Source organism: Sceloporus undulatus, chromosome 4 (assembly GCF_019175285.1).
Source record: "Sceloporus undulatus isolate JIND9_A2432 ecotype Alabama chromosome 4, SceUnd_v1.1, whole genome shotgun sequence".
Lineage (NCBI taxonomy): Eukaryota > Metazoa > Chordata > Lepidosauria > Squamata > Phrynosomatidae > Sceloporus > Sceloporus undulatus.
The window spans coordinates 149,935,829-149,947,987 of record NC_056525.1 but is presented as its reverse complement, the minus strand read 5'-3'; the positions used below and the strand labels follow the sequence as shown (position 1 = coordinate 149,947,987).

The 12,159-nt window shown below is 40.9% G+C and overlaps 1 protein-coding gene across 2 annotated transcripts in view; it reads right to left on the bottom strand.

Moving 5' to 3' along the window:
• Positions 1-12,159, bottom strand: part of NR5A2 (nuclear receptor subfamily 5 group A member 2) — a 145,851-nt gene that overhangs the window by 22,914 nt on the left and 110,778 nt on the right. For both annotated transcript variants that reach the window (XM_042466242.1, XM_042466243.1), the window contains exon 6: positions 8,346-8,493. In XM_042466242.1, coding sequence (XP_042322176.1) covers positions 8,346-8,493 — 148 coding nt within the window. The remainder of the gene's footprint in view (positions 1-8,345; positions 8,494-12,159) is intronic.

The following is a 12,159-nucleotide window of genomic DNA, read 5'->3' as shown; positions in this document are numbered from 1 at the left end:
TTATATTCAATAGAGAACTGAAAATGAATTTAAAAATGAATCAATGAGATATAAAAACTAAGTGAATAAAACTTTTAACAAATGAAAATGAATGGCAAATGTAATACATCTCCCCAGACATAGAAAGAACAATATGGAAGATATGTAAAATATGCAAATTAGATTCATTTACATCATTTAAAGGTAGAGATTTGGGCTTTCCCTGGTACAAAATTTAGTGCCCTATGGTTCAAAATGGTAAATAGTAAATGGAAGGATGCACACAACCTCTGCCAAAAAAAGAAAAGGATTGTGATGTAGCCTGAATACAACCCAAGGCTTTCTTTGCTTTCAGTAAGAGCCCTGTTGTTTGCCATACATAATGATTAAATGTTTACCATTTCTACAAGTCCCAGTTGTCTCTTGTTAAGTGAGACGTGGAATCAATAGATGCTCTGCAATTATTTGCCCATTGATAAAGCCTTCATTTCTCAAATGAAGTACATTTATCTGTGGTCTTGACAGTGATAGGAGAACAGAACCCATCAGTCGCTGCCTATTCTAGCATTAAGCCCAGTAGACAGACAAGTGACTGGACATGGGTCAAATGATGTCTAACTTTCTTCCTATTGGCATTTCACTTTACAAACTGTTCAGATGGAAGCCCTGACAAATCACCCCTGCTGAGTTGGAGTAATGAAAGCTAGCAGGACAAATGGAAAGTTTTGCTAAAAAGAAAACAATGACTGGATTGCAGTTGATACGGCTGGGACTGAGAGAAATCAGGCACAGTAAACAAGGTAGAGGTCAGGACAGGAGCACCTTCAACTTCTGTCAAATAGATAGGTACATAGAAAGATGAGCACATGCATACAACACACACACACACACACACACACACACACACACACACACACACAAAGAGCACACAGACACAGTATAAACTTTGAAAAAATACAGGTACAGTTATGTAATTATGATCAGGCTGAATGGGTTTTTCTGTCCTTTATTTATAGTGGCAATGTTTTAAAAATGTGAATTATTAATTTGGAATTGCAGTTTTAAATATGCTTTTTGAAAAGAAGTCAAAGCTAGAGTGAATATATTTAGAGCAGGAGCAGGGATGCTTAAGCACCATTCTTCAAGAAATCTTGGCGGGATACAAACCGCCACTTTGCGGCGCTCCCCCGCCGGTGCCATTTGCTCCGCGCGGGAGCCGCAGCAGCCAAACCGCGCGACTCCCGCGCGGAGCAAAAAAGAAGCTCCATTTCGGAGCTTCTTTCTGCGGCGCATCTATGACGTCGCGAGGCGCTGCAGGCGCATTCGCGACGTCATAAGCGCCGCGACACGTCTGGACGCTATGCGTCCAGTACGTAAAGATGGCGGCGCCCATGTGGAAGGGGCGTCGCCATCTTGTACGTACTGTATACGTACTATATGGCGGTGTGTATCCCGCCCTTGTTACCTTGCAAAATTCAAAAGTAACCCCACTGAGTTCAATGAGATATACTTTCAAGTATGCATCTAGGATTGAAGAATAGTTGGCTTTCCTCAGTGTATTGCCCAAGTACTTCAATTTCTGCTTTAAGCAAATTATGGTGGTAATCTAGGAGTGTCTGCAAAGAATTTATGAATTCATAAACGTTTATGAGACTGATTTACATTTCACAGCACATCACAGTTGTTCCGCTTGACCAAAAAAACTGTACATATGGTTTGAACTTCCTTTTAGGTCAAATGAAATCACGATGCAAAAATGAACAAATGTAAGAAAAATGGAATATTTCTACTGAGATGTCAAAGAATCATTTCTACATTTTAAAAACCATTTGTTTTTACAACAGTTATCAAAATTCAAATCTTGATAATTTGAAATTTTAACTTTTTGTGGTTGTGTACCTTCAACTCAATTTTGACTTATGGCTACCCTAAGCAAATATCACATGGTTTATTGGGCAAGATTTATTCAGAAGGAAGTTGCCATTCTCCTCATTGGACATTAAAGTAAATAAACAAAACTGACATGATCCCAACATATCATTGACAATAACTTTGTCCTCCTCCCTAAACCAAATAATATTGATAATGATTCAGGAAAAAATGTGGAACAACATTTTATTAGGAGTTACTTAAGAACAACAGAGTTCTAAGTGATTATAAATCCCACTATTTGTCACTGGAGCAGACCTTTGGATTGCAAAACAATTTGTAAGATGGACACTTTTTTTAATGTGCATTAAAAGTGTATTCTGAGTGAAGCACCCAGCCAATCTGATCCACAATGTGTGTGCATATATACACTCAAATTACCTGTTGACTTGTGGTGACCCCATGAATTTCATAGGGTTTTCTTTGGCAAAGAATACTCACAGGCCATTTGCCATTTCCTTTCTCTGAATTATAGTCTACAGCACCTGGTATTCATTGGAAGTCTCCCATCCAAATACTAACCAGGGTTGACCCTGCTTTGCTTCCAAGAGCAGATGGGATCTGGTGCCTTTCATGGATTATAGTTAAATATTCCATTCATTTCAAGAGGAAATCACCCCAAACAAAAGATCAGAACGCTTTTCCAAACTGGTCTAAAGAAGTGTGACTTCTCACAGCATATCTCATTGGGTTTTTGCCAGTTGTTATGTCCCCCATGTCAGCTTCATTTATTTTGGGGGGTGTTTGTAGTAATTTCTTGGATCTGCACTAAAGCTCTACCAAAGGGTTTTTTTATAAATGGAAAAGTGGTTTATTTGGGTCATTCTATAAACTGAAAGGGAAATTTTATAGTAGTGTTACAGTCCAAAAGTGTCATTTCACTGATACACTGATGTACTGATGCACTACAGCTATAAGAATTTAAAAAAAAAGAAGAGAGAGAAGAGATTGAGTCTTTTTTGTTCTGACATATCTTGGAATGAAAAAGTCACCTATGTAAGAGTGGGAATAAAATGTTGCAGCTGTTGCTGGGAATTGTCAGAAAATAACCTAGGGCAATAGAAACATCATTTAGATATATATAGACACACACACACACATCCTGAGAACCTCAGCAACAAATACTGGAACCTTCCAACACATATTCCCCATGTGGAAGAGCCTAGAATGTGTGGACGGAGTCACTCTATTAAAATACTGTAACTGAAAAAGTTATTCCTCGAAGGGAAAGTTTTTGAGCATCTGCATTATAGATAGTAAGAAAGATGCAATCACTATCATTTTGTGATTAGTCTACTGTAATGAGCTCTATGTGGGTCTGCCTATGAAGAATGTTTAGAAGCTGCAGCTAGTTCCATACTGTTGCACAGAACATATTGTTCCCTTTTTCACCTTTACTGGCTTCGAGGTGATTCTACACTGTAGAAATAATGCAGTTTAATATCACTTAAACTGCCATGGCTCCATTTTACAGAATCTTGGGATTTGTAGTTTTGTGAGGCACAAGCACTCATTGGTAGAGAAGACAAAAGACCTTGTAAGACTACAAACCCCAGAATTCCATATGATGGAGCAACAGCACTTAAAGTGGTGTCAAGCTGCATTATTTCTACAGTGTAAATGTAATGCTGATGGTCCTGAGGGCTCAAGTCAAAATGGGATTATTTATCTTTAAAGACCTAAATAATCTTGACCACCTGAGGACTGCTTTCCCCCCGATTTGAACTAGATTATTGAGGACTCCCTCTTTTGTGTGCCCTTGCCATCAGATGTGCAGTAAAATGTGGCAAGGCCTTCCTGCAGTTGGTGCCAAGGTTGTGGAATTCATGTAGCTCACACATGAATACAATCCAGGTAGCAAGCCATGATGGTATTATTTCTGGCTAGTTGAAAATTTGGTCATTGTTTTTAAGTTTTGGACCTTGTTTTTCCTTTTGGGTTGTCTCTTGTAGTGTTATTGGTCATTTTATTCTCTATTATATGTTGTTATCTGTTTAACTGACTATTATTTTTAATCTCATTTTGTTTGTTATATATTCTTAGCTATCATATAGATTATGTATTGGTAGAAAGATGGGATATACATTTTTGAGCTGATTAAAGTACTCTGTGAGTACTGCAGATGAGAGCTGTTTTCTAAATGCTGAGGTATGCTCTCTATTCACTATTTGAAACAAAGTCTCATCTCCTTTGCCACCGAGCCTAAAATATCAGAACAGGGAACAGTAGACATTCTAAACGAATGCAAAGTACTTGAAGCAGCTGATGAAAGTGATCGAACGTAAAAACTGTTTAAAGTAAACGTGAGCATTTTTCAAATGTAATTCAGATATTCAGCTAATTTAAAATCCCACTGAAGTGTGAAGGATTGCTTTAAATATTTCATCACAGAGCAGGCTACATGACTCCTTAGACATTTTGGCACTGCTGCCTAATGTGAGTGAAAATATGGCACATGCAAAACTAAGGTAAGATATGTCTTACTATCCATAGAGTTAATCTATAAAGAAACAATGAATTCCTGCAAGGGCAGCCTTTTCTGACTTGATTCTCAACATTTGTGAAGATGCAATTTCATATTTTGGAAGAGCCCAATGGTAGTTGATCCTAGGTTTTTTTTTGAAAGGATTTGTCTGCATATGATTGGTGAGAATATATATTATTTTAAAAAAAATTATGTGCCTTTATATAAGTTTTACATCCTTTTAACCTATCTTTAGGGTATTTGTGGGTGCAACATTATGCTGCATACTGGAGTAGCACAGATTTAGTTCAAATATTAATAAACCTGTGGGTTGGGTCAGGGGCGACTCTTGCAGTGGACAGACTGATGTGATTGCCCAAGGAGCAGATTTTGGGATTATTCATTTCATTTGTTATTACTGTATCTTTATTGCTAAGGATAGGGAGGTGTACTTGGACATGTTTTGACGCATGTGCCAAAATAACATGAGTGGATCAAGGTATTGTGGACCTTGTGTTGGAACTGGGGAAGGTCCATTTGTTTTTTTGCTTTGGCAGAAATATGCCTTAGGCTGGCCCCAGTTTTAATCCATATTTGCTGTTCTAGAAATAGAATCCTTCCTTCCATTCATGTAAGGTCGGAGATCCAGGTAGTGTTCCTACAGGACAGGTAATTTTACTGGATTCTGCCCCAGCGCCCCCTCCTATGGTGTACTGGATAGAGCTGGAAATAAACTCTTAAAAGTAGTTAGTTATGCTTATGCCATAATAGTAGTTAGTTGCTTCAATTGCTAACAATTTTGGAAAGTAATGTTTTATTTTTCATTTTCTCAAAAGTAACTAATATGGGCACCTCTGTTGGGGTAGAATATCAGAGACATAGATGTGTTGGTCTGGAAAATCAGTAAGCAGAGGGATGTTGCAGCACCTTTGAGACTAACTGAGCAAAAGAAATTGTAGCATGAACTTTTGTAGTTTTGGTCTACTTCCTCAGATGCATGGACTGAACATGCTACATGCTACAACTTCTTTCCATAATTAGTCTCAAAGATGCTGCAGGATATTTGCATATGGATATTTTTGAAAAAAATAATGTGAAGGTTACCAGTGGCTTATGGTACAAACATATTCTTACGCCCATCAACCTTTTTATCAGACAGAACACAGAATCACAACAGAGTGCAAGGCAGTAGCACAAGCCAGGATTTGAACCATACAAACTTTGCTCCTTCATCATTTAGTCTCTATAGATTCAGAGAGTCTCCTCTACTTGGAATTAACATAGTTTCTTAAAACTGACCTGATGAACCTCTTATGAATTTACAGCTATCTTTTAGACCATGGAGGGGGGGGGGAGTACAGCAAGAAAAAAATCATCATTTAGTACAATATTTCACAGACATATATAACAGCTTTTATATTTCAAATTACCTTATGTTCCTTTTTTAATCAACAGCAACTATCAGCCTCTCCATGTGGCTATCAGTACCATAATTAATCAATGAAGAAGGAAGGGTTATAATAACCACATTAGCGGGTTACAGACGGGCAAAAAGGGGTGTATTCATGACGTCATGAAGGTAGAGCCTTCAGACGGCCCTTACCTGAATGCCGCCATGAACACGCCCCCCGCACGCCCCAAGCAGGAAGAAGCGGCATTAAAAAGGTGCTGCTTTTTTCCGCTTCTTTTCCGTTTGATGCGCAGCTGCGCAGCTCCGTCTGTAAGCTGCTGCACCGGTACGCCAGAATTGCTACGCCGCTACTTTAAGTTGCCCATTTAAAAGCTCCGTGTCTGCTGCGTTGCATAATGAGTCGGGGTCCTGGAACATGCACAGTTTGCAGTCAGGCTTTAATTGCAGCGTCAGCTGCCATGCAGGTGTGGAAGCTGCAGCACAGCTGCAGCGCATTTTAAGACTCGTAACCCTAACCCTAACCCTAACCCTAGAGCAACATGTACGCATGCGCTGCTTGGAAAGTTTGGACTTTAAAGTGAACCCCTACACACATTCCTGTGCCATTTTCACCTAACAATAAAAAACGCTAAAACTGTAAATATTTACATATGTACAAGGGAGGTGATGGGGGATGGCAGGGGGACAGCGGTGGCAGCGGAGACAGCTGTGGCTGCGCATTGCAGATTCAGCAGGAGCGCGGGGACCAAAGGAGAGGAGGCATCTATGATGCTGGTGACACTGGCAAAGTGCAAGCGGACAAGGATGCCAACACCAGCTGATCACCAGCTGGCAGGAGACCACCACTGTTCTTGGGCAGAGCGGGGGGAAAAGTTTTAAAGGGGCTTGGGCGCTTTAAATGTGCCCATAGGCTTTCTGCCGCCGCTGATTAGCCCAGCCGGCAAAGGAAAAAAAAAAGGCGCGGTTTGGGCCGCCCATGAGGAAGCTGCCTCTCTCTTTGCAGAGTCCTCCGAGGCGGCGGTTTGGAAACTCCGGGTCTGAAACGGACCCAGGTGAGGCGTCTTCACTGCCCCCCATGTGGAAGCCCCAACACTTGAAGCACGCCCCCGGGGCGGGCGGTCTGGAGGCTCCGTATTCAGCAGAATACACCTCCAAGACGTCTTCCCCTGCCCGTCTGTAACCCACCTTAGTATCCCTTTTCACTGTCGTTTGGATTGCTACCCCAAGATCATCTTATGAAGCTGGATATTCCACTGAAGTAGGGGGTTCATTGTAAACATTCATGCTGGTACAAGCTACATGGAAAGCAGAAGTAGCTAGCTGCTTTCAGCGGGATGGTGAATCTGCTCTGGATTTTAGTCCAAATGCTAATTGAACTATCCAAGGTACTGAAGCCCATCCTCCATAATATTGGATATTCTCTAAGCCACAGACATGGGAGCTACCAACTACCACTGGCTATAATCATTTGCCACAAATCTGGAACTTGGTCTAAATAGCCCCACATATTACTCCATTCATCAATAAATGGATGAAGAACTGGAGGGGATACTATGTTGGATTTGAATTCTCAAGAGGTCTTCTTTTCTGTGGGTTTCCACTTGTATCTACTGAGTTTTATGAAACAGGTGCCTCACTGCTTTGAGTCTTAATGACCCCCAAAAGCCATAATACCTAGAGGATCTGATGTATTGTACCATAATATTGATTCTAGATAAAGCCTAAAAGAATGAATTATTTGCTCTGTTCTTGAATTGTTGAACCGCATGTGTAATCTTGACTTAACAACAGGCATATCACAGTGTCTTGCCTCGTATATTCTACTACTATGGTACCTTTTAATTACAACTTTCCCCCTAGAATTTTCAATACAGGAAGATGATAAAACTATGATAAAAGACTTTCCTGAGCTTTGATACATTTTATAAGGATGTCCAATCCTGATGTGGCCCAAGAAAAAGTGCTGTCTGAGACAAAAGAGAAGATAATATCATTCTCTTCCTCTTTTCTCACCACATGTCATGTAAGAAACAACCTGAAGGTGATTGATATCACACATGTGTGGGATCTCACACCTCACACTGTGCCACCAAAATGAGAAAAAAGGTCAAGCAAAGTGAGTTTTAAATAAACATTCAGCTCTCAGATCAGGGTGGAAGAAGACATTTTGCTATCTGCAGTGAAGCAGAAAAATGGCACCCCTTTCTCCTTCCATATAAAGAAGATGTCTTGGCTGGCAATCTAACCTACAAGTCTTGATGGAACAAGATAGTATAGAGTACTGGAAGGGTTGTGTAGTATATGCAGCTCTATTCTCTACTGGAAAGGAGAATCCAGAGGGTTCATAAGGGTACAAGAGGTTTCCACTGCTGCCCCACAGCAAATACTGCAGTGGTTTCCTCATTCTCCCTAATGGAAAGACTGGATCTGGGCTAGGCTCCTAAGAGTCTTAAATGAGGGCTACTTATAATGGGATCTCCTCCACCACCAATAGGTGAGAAATAAGAAAGCAGCATGATAAAAGCATGATCTAAGTAATGATTAAATAATAAGAGTACCTACCTAAACTGAATAGCACCAAAAATTTCAGACACACGAACTCTCGTAGATCAAACTGCAGAGATCGTAGTTTTGCTACCAGCTCCTGTGCATGACTCATTAGGTTGTTGAGGGTGGCTCCAGCTTGAGATGCAATTACTGAGTAATCCACCTGTAAGAGAGGATCAGGTAGACGATCATAACCAGGTACTACTACTATTACACCATTCTCCTCCTCCTCCTCATCGTTATTTTGCTCTTGCATCCCCATTTCTTTACTTGCTTAGCATACTTGTGTTAAACAGACCGATTCATATTTTTTTTCTAAACATACTTGTATTAATACAGATCGATTTACACCTTGTATGGTTAACAGTTGGATAGGGGAGTCCATTTTCATAGCAGATGGAAGGTTTAAAAAAAAAAAAAAAAGATCCTCTCCCATCCCATCAAGATGTTGTCTCACTGTGCTTTATTTATTTTATTTATATTCCCTTTTTCTCCAGGCAAGGAACTGTTATTTAGAAGAAGTTAGGCACATTAATTTCATATTTCATATCATGTTTAGGTCCACTTACCTGATAGTGGGGGCTGAGTTTATCCATTAGCAGAGTCAATGAGCTGCCTCAGGCAGCAGATTTGAGTTTTTTTACACTGCAATTACTGCATTTTTACTGCCAGAATGGGGACAGGTGCTTGTGGGATTTTCTATCTTACTTGAGGAAACAACTTGGCTGGTCCTCTAGGTGTGTGTGTGTGTGAGAGGGGTTTACACCTTTTGCTATTCTTCTATCACAGGTCGGGAAATGTCTTGGGTTATCCCTGGTAGCAGGGCTGTTGTGAGAATAAGCTGGGTTAATATCATACATATCCTCCTCAGTAACTTTGGGGCTCTACAGACTGGCACTTTGTGCCAGCCTGTAGGTGGAGCCACAGTACAGCATCCACAAGCTGGATGCTGTGACTATGCCCCATCACATCATGATGCCGCACGCCCTCCTAGATAGTGTGCGGCATCATGGCATGGCCCTGGCACTGCATCTAGACGATGCAGTACCAAAAGGGAGTCAGAAAGCTGTGCCGCCACGGCTATGATGCCCTTTAGAGGGTGCAAAAAGAAGCCATTTTTTCTGGCTCCTTTTTGTGCTCCCTAGAGGCCTGATCAGTGCCGCAGCATGACATGATGGGGCAGAGTCACAGCATCCAGCGTGTGGATGCTGCACTGTGGCTCCGCCTACAGGCTGGCATAAACTGTGGCACCAGTCCCGCCATTAAAGGGCAGCTGGATGCCACCCATCTGTCCAGCCCCTAAGTGACAGAGTGGGATACTAACAGGATGTCCTTTGATATGCATTGCTGTTGTTAACTGCCATCCAGTCAATCTTGACCCATAGTGACTCTATGGATGGGACATCTCCAAGATTCCCTGTCCTTCACTGCTCTGTTTAGTTCCTGCAAACTCATACTCGTGAACTCCTTAATAGAGTCCATCCATCTAACATGCAGCCCTCCTCTCCTTCTGCTTCAGTCCACATTTCCTAGCATTATTGTTTTTTCCAATACGTCGTGTCTTCTCATGATGTGCACAAAAGTATGACAACCTCAGTTTTGTCACCTTGGATGCCAGGGAGATTTCTGGCTTGATCTGCTCAAGGATCCATTTGTTTGTCTTTTTGGCTGTTTGCAGAATCCTCAGTGCTCTTCTCCAACACCACATCTCAAATGAATTTATTTTCTTTCTATCTTATTTCTTATCTGTCCAGCTCTCACATCAATACATGGTAACAGGGAATACTATGGCTTGCATGATTCTCTCTGTGCACAGTGCTAACAAGTGTTAGCTATGGTGTCACTGTTGTTCTCTCCCACGACTACTGATGCTTCCCAGTATTTGTTTTGATATGTGTACATGTGCACAAAATAAAACATTGAACTTTCATTGATTGATGCTCTTTGCTGCCAAAAAGCTCACATTATTATGTGTAAACTTACAGCGCTTTATAAATAAAGGTTAATAATAATAATAATAAATTATTTCTTTGGCTGATTTTTTCTATTGATCTGTGGTACTGGTTGTTTTATTGAATGTTTACTTTCAATGGAAACAAAGTTCTGATAAGTGACAGAACAATACTTTACAAATTTACCCAGAAGTTAAGTCTTTCAGTGTTCAGGCCACCTTTTGGCTTTACATAACCCAGATGGTCCAGATTACTGAGAGACATTTTGGTAGATATTCTGAAAGTGTCAATCAGTTTGCATAAACTCAGCTATGCATAAAGAAGCTCCAGTTACTGTCTTTTCAAGTAGGACTATTGAGTGAGTGAGTGTTCTTGTTGAAGTGAATACTAAGAACTCTGCTTATTCTATGGGTTACTTTGAAAGAAGAAAAGGCAGTCTGTTGAGCTAATATACAGCTTAAAATGAATGATTCAAAATCAAGGGAGAAAATGTGGACAGAGGGGCTCTTTAGACCAGCCATTAAAGGAAGCCTGGGGGCAGAGTCAGGGTGTCGCGTCCACATGATGCACTCCCCAATTCTGCCCCAGGGTGCTGTGATGCCGTGCGCCACTCCAGAAGGTGTGCGGCATCACGGTGCTCCTCCGGTGCTGCATCTGCATGACACAGCCCCGAAGAAGTACTGTATAGCCATGGCTCTGTGGCTATCGCACCCTGGAAAAGCTGGTTTTATTTTTAAGTGTGTGTTTTTTTAATTGATTATTATGTTAAAACCATAATCAAGATTTTTAAAAACATTCTTTATTCTAATGTTCTTAGCCCTTTGAATACTTTTTTAAAGGTAGGTGGTAGAGACAGTGGTTTGAGTGTTGGACTATGACTCTGGAGACCAGAGTTTGATTCCCAGCTGGCCATGAAACCACTGGGTGATCCTGGGCAAGTCACATTCTCTCAGCCTCAGGTCAAGGCAATGGCAAACCTCCTCTGATTAAATCCTCCTAAGAAAAACCCATGATAGATTCAACTTAGGAACATCATAAGTTGGAAATGACTTGAAAGCACATAAAAGCGAGTATAAATAAATAATTTTTAAAAATCATGAGATTTCAATCTGAAAATCTCTAGAACTCTAGAACTGAATTGGGGGTGTGGTCCTTTTTGTTGAAACCCCCCCCCCCAATTTGAAAAGTGGGCAAAGACATCAAGTTTAGGGCACACCCACATTTTAGAATGATGCTCACAAATGTAGAGAACCTCTACTCCCAGGTTCTTTCTCAGCCAAAGGCTGAATCACCTTTCCACTATATGAATGATAGGAAACCCCTACTTGTAACTGTATTTGTGGAAATTGCTATTTTTACAACCCCACACCAGGTTAGTAACTAGCATATTGTTGTGGAACAGCCTGATTGCTGCAAAGACATCTCATTCATAGCCAAATTTCCCCTCTGAGATTTGTTGGGGAAAGTGTGTATGTATGTGGGAGAGGGAATCCCTTGGAGAGGTAACCAACGGTAGTTTCTGGAAGAGAGGAAAGATTATCTTTGGTTCATAATAATAAGTTAAGATGTTCGGATGGATCTCATGAATATCAGTTGTGCTTGTTCTACTGCGATGATAACATAATGGGAAACCCCAATAGATAGATTCTCCCACCCTCCCTGCTACTGGAGGGCTCTCAGGAAACTAGCTCCTCTTTCAGAGGCATTTAATATTTGCAGAACCAGCAAATTTGTCTGGGAGGCAAGTCTTCATCTGCCACTCACCCTGAGCCGACTGTATTAAATTTTTATATTTATTGACATTTCATTACCATAATTGACTGCACTTGGTTCCCTAGTAGAAGGCACAGGGATGCCTCCTAAGCAGGAGAATTGGT